At 33.8% G+C, this 20,831-nt stretch overlaps 9 protein-coding genes across 9 annotated transcripts; 5 read left to right on the plus strand and 4 right to left on the minus strand.

Annotated features, from left to right (window-relative positions):
* Positions 1 to 35: 35 nt before the first annotated feature.
* On the plus strand, positions 36 to 266 carry BN7_482 (uncharacterized protein; the record flags this gene model as incomplete). The annotated part of the gene is made up of 1 exon (XM_011278874.1): positions 36 to 266. One exon carries the CDS (start codon positions 36 to 38, stop codon positions 264 to 266), a length of 231 nt encoding a protein of 76 aa, XP_011277176.1.
* A 730-nt stretch (positions 267 to 996) lies between these two features.
* NMA111 (Nma111p) lies at positions 997 to 3,972 on the minus strand (the record flags this gene model as incomplete). The annotated part of the gene is made up of 1 exon (XM_011278875.1): positions 997 to 3,972. One exon carries the CDS (start codon positions 3,970 to 3,972, stop codon positions 997 to 999), a length of 2,976 nt encoding a protein of 991 aa, XP_011277177.1.
* Positions 3,973 to 4,445: 473 nt separating this feature from the next.
* Positions 4,446 to 5,606, minus strand: ORC6 (origin recognition complex subunit 6; the record flags this gene model as incomplete). The annotated part of the gene is made up of 1 exon (XM_011278876.1): positions 4,446 to 5,606. The coding sequence occupies one exon, from the start codon at positions 5,604 to 5,606 to the stop codon at positions 4,446 to 4,448; it is 1,161 nt and encodes a 386-aa protein (XP_011277178.1).
* Positions 5,607 to 5,850: 244 nt separating this feature from the next.
* On the plus strand, positions 5,851 to 6,472 carry BN7_485 (NADH dehydrogenase [ubiquinone] iron-sulfur protein 4, mitochondrial; the record flags this gene model as incomplete). The annotated part of the gene is made up of 3 exons (XM_011278877.1): positions 5,851 to 6,085; positions 6,178 to 6,239; positions 6,320 to 6,472. 3 exons carry the CDS (start codon positions 5,851 to 5,853, stop codon positions 6,470 to 6,472), a joined length of 450 nt encoding a protein of 149 aa, XP_011277179.1.
* A 534-nt stretch (positions 6,473 to 7,006) lies between these two features.
* Positions 7,007 to 10,222, plus strand: SET1 (histone methyltransferase SET1; the record flags this gene model as incomplete). The annotated part of the gene is made up of 1 exon (XM_011278878.1): positions 7,007 to 10,222. The coding sequence occupies one exon, from the start codon at positions 7,007 to 7,009 to the stop codon at positions 10,220 to 10,222; it is 3,216 nt and encodes a 1,071-aa protein (XP_011277180.1).
* A 267-nt stretch (positions 10,223 to 10,489) lies between these two features.
* MSH1 (mismatch repair ATPase MSH1) lies at positions 10,490 to 13,312 on the plus strand (the record flags this gene model as incomplete). Its single annotated transcript, XM_011278879.1, has 1 exon — positions 10,490 to 13,312. One exon carries the CDS (start codon positions 10,490 to 10,492, stop codon positions 13,310 to 13,312), a length of 2,823 nt encoding a protein of 940 aa, XP_011277181.1.
* Positions 13,313 to 13,423: 111 nt separating this feature from the next.
* Positions 13,424 to 14,956, minus strand: NAF1 (RNA-binding snoRNP assembly protein; the record flags this gene model as incomplete). The annotated part of the gene is made up of 1 exon (XM_011278880.1): positions 13,424 to 14,956. One exon carries the CDS (start codon positions 14,954 to 14,956, stop codon positions 13,424 to 13,426), a length of 1,533 nt encoding a protein of 510 aa, XP_011277182.1.
* Positions 14,957 to 15,291: 335 nt separating this feature from the next.
* On the minus strand, positions 15,292 to 16,872 carry NDT80 (transcription factor NDT80; the record flags this gene model as incomplete). The annotated part of the gene is made up of 1 exon (XM_011278881.1): positions 15,292 to 16,872. The coding sequence occupies one exon, from the start codon at positions 16,870 to 16,872 to the stop codon at positions 15,292 to 15,294; it is 1,581 nt and encodes a 526-aa protein (XP_011277183.1).
* An 829-nt stretch (positions 16,873 to 17,701) lies between these two features.
* Positions 17,702 to 20,827, plus strand: KRE33 (ribosome biosynthesis protein KRE33; the record flags this gene model as incomplete). Its single annotated transcript, XM_011278882.1, has 1 exon — positions 17,702 to 20,827. One exon carries the CDS (start codon positions 17,702 to 17,704, stop codon positions 20,825 to 20,827), a length of 3,126 nt encoding a protein of 1,041 aa, XP_011277184.1.
* Positions 20,828 to 20,831: the final 4 nt, after the last annotated feature.

The raw sequence follows: 20,831 nt of genomic DNA on the forward strand, positions 1-20,831 counted from the left end.
TTCAGTACTAACAATTCATCTACAGAAAGAAACAAATGACCAAAGCACAACCCATTTCCAATCCAATTATTCCTGATTTTGATATTCCTAAAAAGTCAAGTACTAAATTAAAATTGACACAGAAATCTAATTCTAAAACAACAACAAAACAAGATACAAACACCAAAACAACTCCCCTAGTGAAACCACATGATACCAACAAACCACAACCAACAAATACCAACCTCTTAACTGGTTATTCCTCTTCAGAATCAGATTCAGAGTAATAAATTGATAATTCATTCACGTGATATTACTGCGCGTACCAAAAGTGTTGATAATTTCCTTCGTTGGTGAAAAAAAAAAGATCAGTACAAAACATTTAAATGACAATGTCAAAGATATCAACAAGACTGATTTTTTGATACACGGTTTTTTGTTTACTTTATTTATTAGAATATGTTTGGCCTTTTCAATCTAGTGCGTCCAGCATTTTCTATTATAAGGGCTGGTCCTACTGCTGTTCAACAACCTTCAACTATAATAACTAGAGGTTTATTGAAAACTCATAAAGGTGCTGCTAAAAGATGGAGAAAAACAGCTTCAGGTTATAAAAGAGTATGTTGAACTATAATTTGTGCTATAAATTTCAATACTAACTACTTAATTTAGGGTAAAGCTGGAAGAAGTCATGGTAACGCTGGTTGGAGTAAAAGTTTATTAAAAGGTTTAAGTGGTAAAACTGCAAATCATAAATCTCATACTAAAAGATTAAAAAAATTACTACCTTATCATTAATGATTTCATGAATATAAATATATATATCGACTCAAGATCAGAAAGACAAAAAATCAAGAAACATGTACATATAAAACAATTTTGGCATCTTAGTTTGGTATATTATAATAAATAGAGGAACAACGGTTTTTATTTAATATTATTTTAAAAAATTTGTAAGATTTTAAACTACAGATCTTGATACTAAATGTAAATGCTTTTAATTATTATATAAATATATCAAATATGTGAAACTTTACTTTCTTTATTCTTTACATCATATTCAATATCGAACCAATTGTTCAATTTAGTGTCTCTTTTCAATTCTCCTGTTGGGAAATAATGATAATTAGTCTTGATTGAAATTGCAAATGGTACATTATCAAATGAAACTAATCTTAATTTACAATATGTGTTATCTCCAATTTGTCTAACAACTTCAACAAATTTATCTAATGTTGGGGTTGGAATACCATTAACATGTGTTATAAAATTTGTTGAACTAATACCATAATGACGTGCTGGTGAACCTTGCATTCTATTTGTAACATAAACTTGACTTGGTAAATTTAACATGGATTGACGAACTGCATGATGAGGTTCTTGTAAAACCGCACCACACCAAAAAACTAAATGATCTGTTGGTTTAATTTCAACTGTTGGAACTAAAACTTCAATTTCTTGTCTTCTTCTAACAATTTTGAAATTTAATTCATTTTTGGTACTTTTAGCTGTAATATCAGTTATACTATAAACTGGTTTATTATCAATTGATAAAACAATATCACCAGGTTCTAAATTAGATTTTGGTTGATTAACAGCTGGAACTGAAACTCTTGATACAGCTAAAAATTGTAATCTATCTTTACCTGAATTTTCAATTTTTTCAATCCATTCATCTGAAACTCCTCTAATTCTTGCTTGAACTAATGATAATCCAAAAAATTCTGCATCAACAATCTTAACAATTGGATCAATACCTTCAGTGAAATCTTTAATAAATGGAGTTAATTCAGTTATATCAATACCCATTTTATAAATTGTATCAGAATCTTTACCACCTTCACCTAAAAATGACATCCATAAAGCTCTAATTGTACCATCAGAATCTGCTAAAACACCTGATCCACATTGCGAAACTAAATTAGTATCAAATGCAACAGATTCTAAATTAGAACCTCTATAACGTGGTGATAAAACATGACGTGGAACATTAATTGATGCAATATCAGTAACTTTAGTTTCTGATGTAACAACTCTTGAATTATAATTATAACCAACAAAAGTTGCCTTATCACCTCTTTTCAATGGAACATCACTAAATTTTGGAGTTAAAACTTCAGTTTTAATTAATGATGGATCATATTGAATAATTGCAAAATTTTGAGTTGGATGTAAAAATTTAACTCTAGCTGGTATAATAACTGATTCTGCAACAACAACATGTACATCTAAACAATCATGTGGAACAACATTTCTAGAAACAATGACTAAACCTTTGGAAGCATCAATCACAAGACCATGTTGTCTTTTTCTAATAGCTGGGAATGCATCAACAGGAATATGAATAGTTGATGTAACAAGTACCAAACTTCTACTTAATTGAGCACAACCTGGTTGATCAATTGGTATATCAATAAATTTAACAGCTCTTGGACTTTGTGGAACAGGTGGTAATGCATCACCTAATTCAGTAAAATCCCATAATCCTGTTTCATCATTTCTTGTTGCTAATCTAAAACTTGTACACCAATGACGATCAACATAAATAGTTGAATTATGTGGTGAATGTAAATCAGAAATATGACGGAATTGCATTGAAACTCTTGATCTATCTGGAATTGATTTCATAACTTCAATAAATTTATCTAAGTTTGGAATATCAACATCATTAATTGTATCAATAACCCAACCTGTAGTTTCTTGTTTATCTAAAAAGAAAGAACCTGTAGCATTATTAATGAAAACACCTTTCACTGGGATTGCATAAATTCTTGCCATTTGATAACTCATATCATTGAAAGAGGCACCACCAACTTCCAGATACCTACTTAGTGTTATATCATGTAAATTACCAACATCACATTTAACAATTATATCTTCTCCTCCTCTTTGTAAAATAATTTCAACTTCTTCACCAACATGTGAATCTAATATATCATCAACTTTAATAAAATTTGAAATTTCAATACCATTAATTGAAATTAATGTATCACCTTCTTTAATTTTTTGATCAGCAGGACCTTCAGGTAATATAACTTCAGCAACTAATAACCCTATAATTTCTGGGAATTTTTCACGTGCTCTTTTTTCAGCTTCATCAGAAAGACCTAAACGACGACATTCTTCAAATGGTCTTAACATCCATTGTGTTTGAATAGTACCTCTAGTTACAGGTAAACTTTCTTGAATACATTTTAAAGCTCTTAATACACGATATACTGGTAAGAAAAAATCAGTTGAAGCTTCAGTTGAACCACCGGCTTGTAAGGCGACAGCATACCCATCAACATTCACAACTGGAGAACCACTTGAACCACCAGATGCACTGGCAGCTGCTTGTATATATTCTGTGTTGAAATCATTATAAGTTAACCCACCGTATTCTGGGGTATTACGATCAATTCTACTGATAAACCCAGCTAAAATTGATAATTTTTCACCAGCGTCATTACCCACAACTCTAATTTCTGTACCAACTTTTGCTAAATCAGGTTTTAATTCTAAAGATTGAACTTCCATATATTTGATATTTTTTGGATCAAATTTTAAAAACCCAAAATCATGAACTGGATCTCTATAAATTGGTTTCACAACAGCTTCTTCATGATTATCAAAGATTGCATAACCCCAAAAAGGACCAGCACCAACAACATGTCTATTTGTTAAAATAATACCTCTTTCTGAATCAACAACAAAACCTGTAGCTTCACTAACAATAGCAGGATCACAATCAAAACTAGCAGTTTGAGCAAAATGAATAGAAACAACACTTTTAACAACTTTATTTATAGTATCATGCCATTTACCATTTGTAAGAGCCTCCGATATCACTGGGATTGATTCTATATCATTTGATGTGGAGTCTGGTGAACCTATTGAAATATCTTGATCTATGGAAATATCTTGATTCTGTTGACCTTCAAGGTTAACTCTTTTATTTGAACCATTCAAATTTTCTGTGGATAAATTTCTTTTATGATTAGTTGTTGACATTTTATATAAAATATTAGATCTTGAGAACTGTCCAGTTGAACTTATTAATCTTTTGTTGTATTGGGATTGAGATGTATATAATAGAGATCTAACAGTACCAAATTTCAAATAATTGTGTCTGAAAAAGGTTGAAAAATGTTTGTAAGGTAGACACCTATTCATACACAATCTTTTACTAGCAAGTTTGAGATAAGCAAAAAAAGCAGACTAAATTTAAAAGTCTTTATAGTTTTTTATTTTTGCTTTAGTAGATTTTAGCTGCTAGCTGGAACTTCAACAAAACAATATTTTTTTTTGGTAGAATCATATACTTAATAAAGGTTATTCAAGATTTTGCTTCGGGATCAAAACTTTTCAGTTATGTTGCACTTACCACAGCTCTAGTCCGGTTGGGACACTACAATATAAAGAAAATTCAAAAGATCTTAAATTTGAAATTTATCATTCTTCATTAATTAATTAGGAGACGGTTTCTATAGAAATGTGTTTGCAGAAGTGTTGGAACTGGAGTCAAGAGACTTTTGGATCAGTTCGGTTTTAATTTTCTGGAGCCAATCATGGTAGGCTTTTTGCTTTTGAGCAGAATGGAATTGGACTTCTGGGGAAATCATGTTCCCAGTAGTCGATGCAATAGATTGGGATTCAAGCGATACTCCATGCTTAATCTTGAGCTGCTTGAACCATTTGTTGTATGCTATGAGATTATGTGCGATATTGACACTTGTGTTGACTTGTTCCAGCATAAGTCCACCGTTTTGTAAGGAAAACATAGCTTTAATTGTACTTGTCTTGGAACCAAGTTGTTCATTTATAACTTTATGATGAATGACGAAATAACAGTTTATTATGAGACCACAAAGTAGAATCCATTCGTTGGATACTTTTCTGCAATATTGTTTAAATGTTTCTATTATATTCTGTGTGACATCAGTATCTAGTTGGAATTTGTTGCATAATGCTGTGATTTCACTAGCTGATAAAAGTTTCATGTATTTTGTAGGAGATGAATAATTTGAAGTTGGTCCAGTTTTATTCCCGTTAAATTTTAGTATGCTTTTGGTTGGTGTGTTAGGCTGTGACTGTGTATTCTTCTTAGGAGTTTTCTGTAGAAATTCATCACTGATAATTTGTTTCTTTGGTGAGTTTTGTGGTGTAGAATTAGAAGAGCTAGTACTTTTATCACCCGAAGCCTTCTCCAATTTTTGCCTTAGTGTCAATTTATTTGGTGATCCTGGAGGACGACCTGGTTTCCTTTTGGAAGGTGAAGGGCTAGGTGTGGGAACTTTAAGTTTTTTATCATCTATTTTTTTCTTTGGAGTTGAAACTGGTGTAGGTTTTGAACTTTTCACTTGGAAATGATTTTGAAAAATATTTAAAAGTTGAGCAACCATTTTTGTGGGCACAGGTGCTTTATCTAACACAGGATCTTGAAAGTTGAATTGTGGTTTTAATCGTTCAATTGCCAAAATTGCACATATATGATATCTTGCAATTTCTTCATTTTGACTTAAACTGATTTTAAATTTTGAGTAGTCATAAAGACTATCTATAAGCCTTCTCAACTCTTGTGGATACGGTTCAGATAAAGTGGGTGCCACATCCCGTATAGCAGCAATTACGAAAGGTGAGCTCATTTCCCCCAGTCTTTAATTGAAGATCTAAATGTGCAGTTTTTGATCAAAGTAAGGTATTCATTATAGAAATTTGCTTGTAATTAAATGTCCTTTTTGGGAAGCGCGCGTAAGTTGTCCCAAAATCGAGGGAATTGTACACGTGAGTTAAGTCGGATTATATGAAAGAAAGTATTTTTTCCCCAGAGAATAAGGGATTCAAATAACAACACGCAACACTTGAAGAACGTTAAGTTGAACAGGGTGAATGATCAAAATGTTATCTTTAAGAAATGTATACAGAGGGATCCCGGCTACAAGTCGCAAGCTACACTCAAGTGCATTTGTCACGCAAAGAAAACAATCAGATGTGATTAAGCAACAAGAAGAAGAAGGGGAATTACCTAAAGAAATTGTCAGTGGTGCACCACAAAGCTTAGTTACAGAAAGAGTTGTTAGAATTTATAAAGAAAGTAAACCTGCATCTCAAAGTGGATTATGGGGTATGTATTTCATTAACAGCTCATGGAAATTAATTATAAGTAACTAATAATTAAAGGTCGTCATAATTGGAAACTTGATTGGGATGTTTTAGGTAAAGGTCATAGATGGGAAAATGATTTGATTGGGTATCAAAGTTCTAGTGACTACATGTTAGTATAAGAATCAGACGTATTTCTATCCAGCTAATATGATACTAACACTTTTTTATTCATAGGCAAGGGACAATCATGAAGTTTGATACTAAAGAAGCAGCTATTAAATTTGCTGAAGGTCAAGGGTGGACATTTTATGTACAAGAACCAAATGAACGTCGTTTCAAGAAGAAGGATTATTCTAAGAATTTTTTGCACAGTCCAACTAAACTTAAACATATCAGAACCAAATAGAGTTATTATTATTGACCTATTTATTAACTTATTTATTAACTTATTTATTATCAACTTATTTATTATTTATAACTTATTTATACAGGATTTTTTAAGGAGTCCATTTAACTTACAGGGAAATCCTTCCAATATACATTCATTCATGTGATGATCCTTTTAAATGTGCTTCTCGTTGTAATGTTCAGCCAGTTCAAGTTCACCACACTTTGAATTTCGCGGGACCGCGAACTTTCTTTTATAATTTTTAGCGCGCTCTTTTGAGAAGTAAAACTCAAAACATATGCAAATGCGTATTTTGAAAAATTGATAGCACTGATTCATCAAAACAAAACAAGACATTTCATTTCAAGGCATCAAAGATTCTGTTTTAATATTCTACTAAAGCTCTGATATACATCAGTGAGATAGAGAGAAGCTAGAGTACTGTGAGCTGCTGAACTTTTGAGATTGTTATTTTTTTTTTAACAAGCGGTGTTTACAAATTGTTCTGAAATAACATCTTGAAATCACATAAACTCATACAAACCAGCTTCGATGAGTTATAGACGGTCGAATAACCTGTCCAAATTCTTTCCTGATAGGTACACAAAAAGTGAAGAAGCTGATTATAAGGAGTCTAGACGACCTTATACCAACCATCGCAAGGATATTTATGTGCCATCATCATCACATAAAGATATATTTATTCCAAATGGAAATAGTCACAATCCAGAGAAGAGTGGGAGAGCATACCCTCCAGTACGACCAGCCTACAGGGATGAACGATCAAACCGCTCTTTAGCATATGCAAGATCAGAAAAAACTCTTTCACCTTCCCAGAATTCTCCTGCTTCAAGTTTAAGAACACCACCAGTATCAAATTCTGCAAATCATAGTCAATATTCAACGCCAGAAAGCTCCACAGTTGATAATAACGATAATGATACTTCATTGTGGAAAAAATATAATGAAACAAAGTATAAAGATCAAACACATATGCTGACATCAACAGGTGAATATCAGCTTTCTGAAAAAACATTGTCACAACTACACAAGCCTGCATACAAGATTATATATGATCCAGAGCTATCGAAAAATTCTGATAAAGGAAAGCAAGCTATTTCTCAGAAACTGGATATGAAAAACTTCAAATCCAAAGATCCAAGAAAAGAAAACTCTTCCAAGTCTAGTTCTAGTTCACATAAACGTTTTAAAAAAATTCCTTTCAAATCCCTACCTTTACCTAAACTCATATATGATAAAAACTCAATAGGGGGACCACCACCAAATGAAATAGTGATATCAGGCTTAGCAAGAGCATTCAACGAAATTTATTTGAGAAACGAAGTTAAGAAACATGGTGAGGTTTTAGAATTTGAAAATGTCATGGATCCAACCACTGGTATACCACTGGGAATACTGAGAATAAGATATGGAGGCTCTCATGATAGAGCATATAGATCAGTTAGAAAAGCTGTTTCTGATTTGAACGAAACCACAATAGAAGGTAGAAAAATTCAAGCTGGAATGAATAGGGAAGGAAAATTACTTCAATCTTTAAAGACTAAAGCTATACAAGAAAGGGAACTGAAAATCAAAAAGATGGACCTAATAGAAAAGAAAATTAGTTTACCAAGTGCACCAAAAGCTGTTTTGAATGCTATCTCTAAAAGTAAAGGTTTACCACAGAAAGAAAAACCTCAACAACAGGTAAAGCCACATACTCAAATACAGCCAGATACAAGCTCTCCAATACCCAAGGAACCTAGTTCAAAATCAAAAAAGGATGATTTTATCGTTCCACAGGAATTGGATAAATACGTTAAAGGTAGACCATTTATTTACATTGCTGCAAAATATGTGAAAGGTCAGGTTGAGAAAAACGATATCAAGAAAGCATTAGAAACATACGATTGGACTCGTGTTCTTTATGACCCTTCGGGTGTCTATATTGTCTTCAACAGTGCTAAAGAGGCTCATCGTTGTTTCCAATTTGAAAATGGAAAAAAGGTCTTATCAGTCAATTTGTACATGGAAGTCCATTTACCAGAAAGTTATAAATTAGAAGCGAGTGATGAGAAATATGCTCATACACAAAGAGACGTTATTGAAGAGTCAACCTCTTTACTTGCAAAAGAGTTAGAGGCTGCCGTTCAAAAGGATATTCGAACAAAAATTATTGCACCTGCAGTCTTAAAGCTTCTGAACATTGAAAATTTCCCAGATTTGAAACCCAAACTTGCACCAGCACCACCTCCTGCCAGAAAACCAACTGTTGAAACAATTGGAAGTGTGGTGTCACCGTTAAATAAAGATGTCAATCCATCTATTGATGTATTTTCTTTACAAAGGAAAGTACCAAAAGTTGCTTCACCAAATGATAAAGAAGCTTCTCTAGGTAAGAAGAAGAGCTTAAAATCCAAGAAGAAAAGAGCCCTTCCTATGTCCTATAGACTGAATTTTGAAGATGAAAGTGAAAGCGATTTCAGAGAATCAACAGTCTCTACACCACAGTTGGAATCTTATTATAAAGATGAGGAAGATGAAGAACGAGACAAAGAAGGTCCACCTAAGAAAAAAATAAAAGTCAGTAACAGAAAGGAGCGTCTACCTTTGTTATACTCTAGTTCCTCTGAAGAAGATGAAGGGGAGGAAGAAGATGAAAATAAGAAGTCTAAAGATTCTCAACCGACCACACCAGAAACACCACAAGAAGATAAAATGGATATTGACACTAAGTCAGAACCTAAAGATGAAATGGTACCTAAAATAGAAGAGGAGGTGGACGAGGTTGTCGATGACTCCAATGTTGATTATTCTGCTCTAGAGAAACAATTTAGGCCTACACCAAGTGAATTTCCAATCCCAGTATATGATGATGATAAAGAGGAGACTTTGGATATCAATGGAATTCAGAATGTTATCAAAGACGAAGAAGACTTTAAATTATTGAAAGAACTATTCTTGGAATCACCACCAACCACCGTGTCACAATATCCTGATTACATGTTGTGGAAGCTTAAATCAACAAAAACTGTCACTGAAGCTAGTAAATCTGAAATCATTGACGCCCCAAACTTCTTGATAAACAGTACGGGATCTCATAGAAGTGAAGGTTATTCTAAGATATCTGATGAACTTAAAGTTGAGTATTTGCCTCACAAAAGAAGAGTTCACGATCCTTTAAGCACAGTTCAAGTTGAAAACGAAGATAATGATTCATCCAAGGTACAAAGTTCAAGAGTGAACAGAGCAAATAATAGAAGATTTGCTTATGAAGTTAGTACGTTCAACAATCAAAATGAAATCTTGACATTGAACCAATTGAACAAGAGAAAGAAACCTGTTTCTTTCGCTAGATCAGCCATTCATAATTGGGGTCTCTATGCATTGGAACCAATTGCACAAAAAGAAATGATTATTGAGTATGTCGGTGAACGTATCAGACAACAAGTTGCAGATTTTAGAGAAAAAGCTTATCTTAAATCAGGGATCGGTTCCAGTTATCTTTTCAGAATAGATGAAAATACTGTCATTGACGCAACCAAAAAAGGTGGTATAGCAAGATTCATCAATCATTGTTGCCAACCGAGCTGTACAGCAAAAATCATTAAAGTTGAAGGCCAAAAGAGAATTGTCATTTACGCATTGAGAGACATCGGTGCTAACGAAGAATTAACGTATGATTATAAATTTGAACGGGAAACCAATGATAATGAACGTGTGAGATGTCTTTGTGGTGCTCCTGGATGTAAAGGATATTTAAATTAGATTTGATTTAGCATATATAGTTTAATGATTAATCTTTGAGTTAATGAAAGCTTGATCTGTCGTAGTCGGGGTTAAAATTAAACTTCTTTTAACGCGTAGCGCGCAATGAGCTGAAAAAAAAAAGATATATCAACTCTTGTGATATGATCTCGAGGCAAAAAAATAAAGATTTCCATTAAAACTCTCTTCATACCACATAGGCTCGATAATATTGAATGGTCTTCTGCTGAGTGAATCATCGGCAATCGGAAACTTAGACAGAATATAATGATACGGTATGGATGGACTTCGAAATTTGCTCATACGCAGAGAAACATATTTTTCAGATCTACTAGAGGGTTTAGATCATCAACAAGTCATCCAAATGATAAAAGTGTCTCGTTATCCTTCAACAAATTACCTAAGTCTATCAACCAAACAGAAGACAAAGCCACCGAGGAAGCTAAAAAGATAGAAAATCAACGCACAGATTCTCCTGAGTATACACCAACATTAACTAAGGTACGGGAAATGATGGATAAGTACAAAGAGTATGTCGTCTTAACTCAACTTGGAAGTTTTTACGAACTTTACTTCGAACACGCAGTTGAATTTTCATCCAAGCTTAATCTGAATTTGGGAAAAAGACAAGTCAGAGGAAAAAAGATTCCCATGGCCGGTTTTCCATTGAGTCAAATCGATAGACATTTGAAAGTATTAGTCCAGGATTTGAATTTAGGCGTTGCAATTGTTGAACAATTTAAGAATGAAACATCAATAGAGAATGAGGTCAATAAAGTCACTAGAAGACTAACAAGAATTATAACCCCAGGGACACTTGTGGATGAAGCTTTCTTGAATCAAAAGGAAAATAATTTTTTGCTATCAATCGATATATCATTATCTGCTTTCAAAAGAGAAGCTTTGGAAGATATGAAAATTGGACTTGCATGGGCTGATATATCTGTCGGTTTAACCTATATTCAAGAGACTACATTAAGGGAACTTCTCCCAACAATCAATCAAATAGGACCCAGTGAGATTATATTCAATGAAAACTTGTTACCTTTTAAACTAGAAACAGGTGATTGGTATCCAGAGATGGTTGAATTGAAAAGATACTTCAGAAAATATCAGACACTACCTACTGCACATAAAACTATGGAAATGTTCTTTTCAATGTTTGAGATTGTTGAAGATTCCGATAAAGAGAAACTCAAAAGCTTTAATCAAAAGGAAACGGCAGCCCTCAAAAATTTGTTGCACTATATTGATTATCATCTACCTGAAAGTCCAATTCGCCTTCAGATTCCTATAAGAAGAATACCAAAACATATTATGCAAATAGATTCCCGTACAAGTGATGCTCTTGAATTACACAAATCATTCAAAGATGATCTAAAGAAAGGATCCCTTGTTCATACAATTAGAAGAACTGTAACAGATTCAGGGTCAAGATTGTTGTCAAAATGGGTAATGGCGCCATCTACAGATACCAGAGAAATCAATAGAAGACAAGCATTGGTGACACTGTTTTACAAGCATACGTTATTTCGCATAGATGTTATATCTAAACTTAATGAGGTACATGATATTAGTCGTATTGTTCAAAGATTCGTCATGGGTCGTGGTTCAGCTATTGAGTTAATTCATCTAGCACACACTATTCAAACATTACAAGAATTACAGAATACTATTGAGATCGAAGCAAAGAAAACACTGTCTAAACAGAAATTATTAGCTAAATTTCTGGTTCCATTTCCGAAACTAGTAAAACTTTCAGAATTAATATTGCATAATATAAGAGAAGATGAATTGTTAGCAAAAGAAAGAATGGAAGAAGAAGCACGCGAGGATGAACTGTCTCCAGAGACGATTCAGCTCCAAAATAGTAAAAAAATAATGAATGATGAACAAATCACTAAATTGTCATGGACCGTGAAACCAAACGCATCTCCGACACTTCAAAAGGCACATGATTATCACAATGAACTTCTAGAGGAAGAAAAGAAAATGCTCGAGCAATTGAACGTGATGTTTAAAGAAACTCTGGGATTCAAGTCAGTGGAACTGAGAAATAGTATAAGTTTAGGATATCAGCTTTACATCAGATCTGTAAAAGGGTCATCAACTGATAAGCTCGAAAGTATGCCTGAATTTCACATCAAGAGCAAAAACCCAAGTGCTTTATGGGTCAATTACCGTCCTTGGACCGTCTTAGGAGAGGCCATAGAAAACTCAACCAATAGGATTTTTTATGAAGAACAACAACTGATAAAATCATTGAAGAAGAAAGTGGTTCACCAAAGCTCAGCATTAAGAAGTATGGGTGAGCTTCTTGATTTATTAGACGTGACAAGTTCATTTGCGGTATTGGCACACGAGCGTAATTTGGTATGCCCCAAGGTTGATAAATCTTTAGATCTTGATATAATAAAGGGTCGTCATCTAGTTGTTGAAGATGGACTTAAAAGAACTTTAAAGAACTTCACACCAAATGATCATATCTCAAGAAGAGATAAACCACTATGGGTAATAACGGGGCCAAATATGGGAGGCAAGTCAACATTTTTACGCCAGAACGCAGTTATTGTGATTCTTGCACAAATAGGAAGCTATGTTCCGGCAGAATCTGCTACTATTGGGGTTGTTGATAAGATATTCAGTAGAGTTGGAGCTGCTGATGATCTATATAATGATCTGAGTACCTTTATGGTCGAGATGATAGAAACTAGTTATATACTCAAAGGTGCCACAGAGCGTTCACTTGCGATTCTTGATGAAGTGGGACGAGGAACAAGTGGTAGTGAGGGTCTTGCAATTGCCTTTGCTACATTACATCATCTTTTGACCGTCAATAAATCGAGAGCTTTATTTGCAACTCATTTCGGGGATGAGTTACATAAATTTTTAGGTGATAGAGATTTAGGAAATTTTGTTGAGTTCAAGAAAACACAAGTTAAGGAAAACGAAAATGGAAAAAGATTAATTTTCAATCACCAAATGGAAGATGGTATATCAGAGAAATCATATGCTATCGAGGTTGCTGGTATGGCAGGATTTCCTACAAGTGCTCTTCAGATTGCCAGTGAAACTCTTAAAAAGCTTTGAAAAATTTCATGTCCACATTTTGTTTATTTATAATATACAAACTTGTGCACTTTTTTTGGACACGTAGATCCATTTGTCATACAGTGTCACATATTAAGTTGTCTAAAAAGACTAATCCTTTGCAGGACCACCCTTGTTTTGAGGCTGACCACTAGTTGATTGTGTTGAGTTATTTCCATTGTTATCATTATTGAATTGTGATTGAGTGAATGAGGCTTGCTGAGAAGCGAACATTTGTTGCATCATGAATTGCTGCATTTGATAAAATTGGTGCCATTGTTGAGGAGTTTGAAATTGCATATTTGGATTTGGAAAGACCGGAGGTTGACCAGGCATTGGAAATGAAGGTGGTGGAGGTGGTGGTACAAAATTAGGATTCATCATATGTGGAGGGGGTGTGAACATCGGAACTTGTCTTTGTTGGAAGTTGCTATAACTAGGTGGAGTTGGGTTAGATCGTTGAGGTTGTTCTCTTTGAGACCTCGATTGATAACCAAGTATAGAATTAGGCTGGTTTTGATTTGTGCTTGGAACACTTTTTCTTGGGAATGATTTAGAAGAAGTTTTTTGATTTGATTGTTTCTGAAGTTTTTTACCTGATTCGTTAGTATTTTCAGATACACCACCAGATCCTTCGTCACCATCAGAATTTTTCTTTGTACGTTTTTTCTTATTTTTGGACTTTTTTGATGCCATCTCTTTCTCATCATCAGAAAATTCTTGCTCCTCCTCTGGAATCTCTTCATCATTCCAATTACTAGCATCACTTCCCTTAAGTAATTTAAGCGAGTCTGTATAAATAAAATTTGATTTTGGAACCACATAAAAGACCTTTCTACCTTTTGATTCAACAAATGGTTCTAATTGTTTATCTGTATTGAACTTTACCCTATAGAGTGGATGCGCTAATGGTCCAAAAATTTCAAATAGGTAACCCAAAGGAGTTCGGTCCTCAAGACAAAGCACAGAGTCTTCTTTCAAAAATCTAAACTCACCAGATATGTTACCTTTGATAATTAAACTTTTGTCCACGACACCTGTGATGGTACCAATTTCTTCAATAGGATCAGTAGTAGCTATTGAAAAATCATCAGGTAAAGATGGTGCCATTTCATCAACAACCTCATTTTTGGATATAATTGGTTGTCCAGAATTCCCATCCTCATCATCATCACTTGCTCTTATGTCTTGGTGATCATTATCATCATCATCATCATCATCCTCATCCTCATCATCAGAAGAGCTACTGGAGCTAGAAGAGTCACTAGAAACAGATTCTTCATCCTCAGCTTCTAATGTATTGCTTCCAACTTTTGCTTGTTCTAATATACCATCTAAAAAATCATTGTCAGTTTTTGATTCATCAGGTTGATCCATGTTTTGTGTAGGTATGCTATTTTCGATTTCTGAACCATTGTCTTTAGAATCAGAAATATTTGATTCAGATATATTTGGTGAGTTTGTATCAGTTTGTGTTGGATTGGAGGTTGAATCAGACGTATCATTTAAAACCACTTCAGAATTATTTATATCAATTGCTGAACCAGGATTTGACTCAGCTATAGTCTTTGCTTCTATACTTTTATGGTTGTCATTAATAGCAGAAACAAGCTCCTCACCGGATTGTTGAATTTCTCCAGACATGATAGCAGGTTTAAAAATGAACTTCTTCAATCTGATAAGTATTGATGATTGTAGTATATTTAATTGTGCCAATATAATTTTTTTCTATCTTTATATGTACCCGATACATTGGCAGATGAGCGCGTAAAAAAAAAAAAAAAAATTCGAAATTCGCAGATGATTTCAAATTCAGTTTCTTCATTACTTTAGTCTACATTGAAATTCTAGTGAATATTATAACATATGTTGATTTTATAATTGTTTTATGGAATGTTCGTTTATGCTTTTACGTGTTTGTGTTTTTCTTTGGTCTCTCGAGTGGGGTGTCGGGTTATATGAAATGTTGTTCTCAGTCTTTAGCTGTATATGAAGCTTGGTCCTTCTTCATAATCACCAACTTGCAACATTTCAGATGGGTTTATTTTTGCAAACTCACCATGGAAACAATCATCAGGTTCCTCTTTCTTGAGGTGTCCTTTCAATTGCATAAGCTCAGTATCATAGTTACCCATAGTATTGGTTGAATGTTGATGCTCTTTAGAATGTGAATTAGTTATATTAGTCAAATGCGGTCTTTCAACCCCTGAATAACTCATTTGAGTATCAAAAAGATCAACCAAATGTGCCGAGTCGTCAAACTCATATGGATCCACATTTTCATCTTGTATATTCAATTTAGAATGATACATATTAAGAACTGGTGAAGGTGTTTTTGTTACATCATTAAAATCTGGTGTTTCAAAGCTAAACGGGCGCAATAAAGAGTCATCAATAAAATTTGATAAAGGTGTATCATCATGTTGACTAAAGAAGTTTGTGCTGTTAGTCTCTGAATTTGTTTTTGCTTTGTGACCTGAGCTTTTTTTGACTATATTTTTCTTTTGAGATTTGTGAGTTTTTTGCTTTTTGACAGACTGGATTTCTGACTTTGGTTTTGGTTTTCTACCCCTTTTTTTCTTAGGTCTTGATTCAATGCAAGGGCTAGCTTGCAAATCTTCAGTTGCCATTTTTAATATTTGATATGTGTCATAATCATCAAGGCTTTCTAATGGTGTCGAGTGAATCGTTTCACTCATATCTATTGGAGTGTTATCACTTTCATGACCTTGGTAATTAGATGGCGATCTTCCTCTGACTATTAATGGCGGTGTTTCTGTGTGGGCTAATGGTACAAAACTTCCCTTTGAAGTATGCCCAACAAGCTCAACATAAAGTTTGAATCTTTTATTGTTCAACGAAGGTTTTTTATAATTTATTGAAGAAGAGAATTGGATTCTTTCATATCTTGCAACTTTGATAATTTTATCATTAGGGTAGTCCATCAAACCACGGATATTTATCAGACCATTGTTTGTATCATTTCTATCAAAAAAGAAGACTCTGTTTAACTTTGCAATTTTGGAAGTGTTTCTAACATTGGCAGCTTCCCTAATTGTGGTATGATCTGGGAGATCACCAGGAACAGCAGGATGTGTAGGTGGTTCTACCTGGGGTCCCCTATCTCTTTTAGCTGTGTGTTGAACCAAAACAACTTGACTACCATCATCCGCACATTTGGAAGTTAATTTCAATGCAAAATATTCAATTTCAACCTTCTGTTTTGTCTCTGGATCAATTGTAAAATAGTTATCACCAACAAATTTCAGAAAAGATGTATTTTTGAAGCAAAAAGCACTAACCAATGTGAAATAATTTCTTTTATATCCCACCCACTCATTATCAATCATCTCAAAACCTCTATCTATTCTAGGGGTGATAATTGGTCTTACAGTTTCCCCTTTCGAGTTGATTATATCATTATTGACCAATGTTGTTGAAAATTGAGGACCGATCTTGAATTGCAAACTTGATCTTGGGGCCAATTTTTTCTTTGATGAAGCCAAAAAGGTTGACAGTAGGCTGGACCGCCTTGAATAAGTTTTTGGTGTATCTGACATATTATATCTCAACAACGAATGAGCCTGATCCACAAAAGGAATATATGTTTTGATTTGAAATTCACAATGGAAGCTTTGTCGTGTTAATCGGGATACTCAATCAGCTTTGGTTTAAAACAGCACATCCTTTTCAGCATGGTCTAATGTACCACAAACCCAAATTTTTGAAACACAAACATGTTTGTATATTGGATGGAGCTGTTCACTAAAAGGTATCAACCATACAAGTAAAATCAACGAGACAAAAAGATTTAATTGAACAATAAGATGAAAGATCTATAAGTAGCGCTTGCCTTTCCAAGCACCGAACTTCAAGTGTTGACCAAGCCTAGATATTGCCGCCAGTACTAAAGTATCACAACTTTGGATATTGATAAGAAAAAAAGAAGTTTCACAAAACCAAATTAAAGAAAAAGTTACAACTCTATTCATTTTAATGATACTAGCGAAAAGTAAACACTGCACGTACCGATTATATAATCTTCAGCGCTAAAAACTGTTTAGCCTGCCATAATAAAGTATAGTTGAAATTCACTGTATTGAGGTACAATATATGCCAGTGTCTGCCTTCATTAAAGTAAGTGACCCTCCAATGAGACATTTTGCTTGAAACTTACCATATATTGAAGAAAATAATGGGAATATTACTGATTTTCCGACAAATTTTTGACAAGAAGTGGACTTCTGTTCCACCGGTTTTCACCTCATCTCCTCGGATTTTAAAATTTTTTTTTGTACGTTATAAAATTGTATATAATACCCAGCTGAATATACAAGAATAGTTCAAGTACAATTGGAAGCTCTTCGCTTTTAAAGAAATTTGGTCGCTATGGTTAAAAAAGCTATTGATTCCAGAATTCCAGCTCAGATCCGTAATGGGGTCCAGGAGAAACAGCGTAGTTTCTTCATCATCGTTGGTGATAAAGCTCGTAACCAATTACCAAATTTGCACTATTTGATGATGTCTGCGGATTTGAAAATGAACAAATCAGTCTTGTGGGCTTATAAAAATAAACTTTTGGGATTCACTTCACATAGAAAGAAAAGAGAAACAAAAATCAAAAAGGAAATCAAAAGAGGTATTCGTGAAGCTAATGAACAAGATCCGTTTGAATCATTTATTTCAAATCAAAACATTAGATATGTCTACTATAAAGAATCAGAAAAAATTTTAGGTAATACATATGGGATGTGTATTTTACAAGATTTTGAAGCTTTAACTCCTAATTTGCTAGCAAGAACAATTGAAACAGTTGAAGGTGGTGGTATTGTTGTTTTACTTTTGAAATCCATGTCATCATTGAAACAACTTTACACAATGTCTATGGATATTCACAGCCGTTATAGAACAGAAGCTCATGATGATGTTGTCGCTAGATTCAATGAAAGATTCATTTTGTCTTTAGGATCATGTGAAAATTGTTTGGTTGTTGATGACGAGTTGAATGTTTTACCAATATCTGGAGGTAAACACGTCAAACCTCTTCCACCAAAAGATGATGATGAGTTATCACCAAAAGCTCAAGAGCTCCAAACATTGAAGCAATCATTAGAAGATGTTCAACCTGCTGGATCATTGGTTTCGCTTGCTAAAACGGTTAATCAAGCCCAAGCAATTTTGACTTTTGTTGATGCAATCTCAGAAAAAACTTTAAGATCAACTGTTGCATTAACAGCTGGTAGAGGTAGAGGTAAATCCGCAGCATTAGGTATTTCAATGGCTGCAGCAGTTTCTCACGGATATTCAAATATTTTTGTTACATCGCCATCTCCAGAAAATTTAAAAACTCTTTTTGAATTTATCTTCAAAGGTTTTGATGCTTTAGGTTACCAGGAACATTTAGATTATGATATTATTCAATCAACCAATCCAGCTTTTAACAAGGCAATCGTCAGAGTTGATATTAAAAGAGACCATAGACAAACCATTCAATATATTTCACCAAGTGATTCTCATGTTTTGGGCCAAGCAGAATTGGTTGTTATTGATGAAGCTGCTGCTATTCCATTACCAGTTGTCAAAAAATTATTAGGTCCATACCTTGTGTTCATGGCTTCAACAATCAATGGTTATGAAGGTACAGGTAGATCTTTATCTTTGAAATTGATTCAGCAATTACGTGAACAATCTGTCACTGATGGTAGAAATGATGATACAACTGTTGTCTCCAGAGATAGCAAAGATAATAATGAGCCAGAAGTTCTAGGTCGTACTTTACGTGAGGTTACACTAGACGAACCAATCAGATATGCCCCTGGTGATGCAGTTGAAAAATGGATGAATAAATTATTATGTTTAGACGTCTCTCTTTCTAAAAATTCCAGATTTGCAGCCAGAGGTACACCACACCCATCCCAGTGTAACATGTTTATTGTTAACAGAGATACTTTGTTCTCGTATCACCCAGTTTCTGAAAACTTTTTACATAAAATGATGGCTTTATTTGTTGCTTCCCATTACAAAAATTCACCAAATGATTTACAATTAATGAGTGATGCACCAGCTCATGAGCTTTTTGTTTTATTACCACCTATTGATGAAAGCAGTGGTAGAATTCCAGATCCATTATGTGTGGTTCAAATAGCTTTAGAAGGTGAAATTTCAAAAGAAAGTGTTCGTAATAGTTTAAGTCGTGGTCATAGAGCAGGTGGTGATATGATACCTTGGGTTGTTTCTGAACAATTCCAAGATGAAGATTTTGCTAGATTGAGTGGTGCTCGTGTCGTTAGAATTGCTACAAATCCTGATTATGCAAGTATGGGATACGGTTCAAGAGCAATGGAATTACTAAGGGATTATTTTGAAGGTAAATTTACAGACATTTCAGAATCTAATACCACTAAAGACTACAATGTCAAGCGTGTGAGTGATAAATATTTGGAAAAGACAAATCTTTTGAAAGATGATGTCAAGCTTCGTGATGCTAAAACACTACCACCATTATTGTTAAAGTTATCAGAAAAGGCTCCACACTATTTACATTACTTAGGTGTTTCATTCGGTTTAACTCCTTCTTTACATAAATTTTGGAAAAATAACAAATTTAGCCCTGTTTATTTACGTCAAACTCAAAATGAATTGACTGGTGAACATACATGTGTTATGCTTTCATCTTTGGAAAACAGAGAAAACCAATGGCTCTCAGAATTTTCAAAAGATTTCCACAAAAGATTTTTATCATTGATGTCATATGACTTTAAAAAATTCACTTCAGTTCAAGCTTTGAACGTCATTGAAAGTGCTAAAGCTGTCCAAAAGGATGAAGTTGAACAATTGGACAAGAGTGATTTGGATAAGATTTTTTCACCATTCGACTTGAAAAGGTTGGAATCATATTCCAATAATTTATTAGATTATCATGTTATTGTTGATTTGTTACCTGGTATTTCAAGCTTATACTTCGCAGGTAAGATTGATGGTGTTAGATTATCTGGTGTTCAAAATGCAATTTTATTAGCTATTGGTTTACAACATAAAGATATTGATGATATTTCCAAAGAGTTGAATTTACCGGCCAACCAAACAATTGCAATGTTTTCCAAGATCATCAGAAAAATATCAACATTCTTCAGAGAATTATTAAGTAGATCAATTGAAAACACAATGCCAGAATTTAAAGATGATGCTGTTGCTGAAATTGATGGTGAAGATACTCCAAGATTTGAAGCTATCAAAGAAACAATTGAAGATGAATTGGATGGTGAAACCGATGAAACTAAAAAGGCTTTACGTGAAAAACAACGAGAACTAATCAATTCGCTGAACTTGGACAAATATAACATTGATGATAATGACGTTGAAATTAATGAAAAAGATCTCTCAAAAGCTGCAGCATCAGGAAAAGTTGTTGCATTGAAAAACAAAAATGTCAAAAGAAAACAAGAAAGTGCAGATGATGTCTACAATGAAGAAGTTAAAGCTTTGAAAAAAGCTAAAAAGAAGACAAAGAAATAGATTC

Source organism: Wickerhamomyces ciferrii, contig 00008 (genome assembly GCF_000313485.1).
Source record: "Wickerhamomyces ciferrii WGS project CAIF00000000 data, strain NRRL Y-1031 F-60-10, contig 00008, whole genome shotgun sequence".
NCBI lineage: Eukaryota > Fungi > Ascomycota > Saccharomycetes > Phaffomycetales > Wickerhamomycetaceae > Hansenula > Hansenula ciferrii.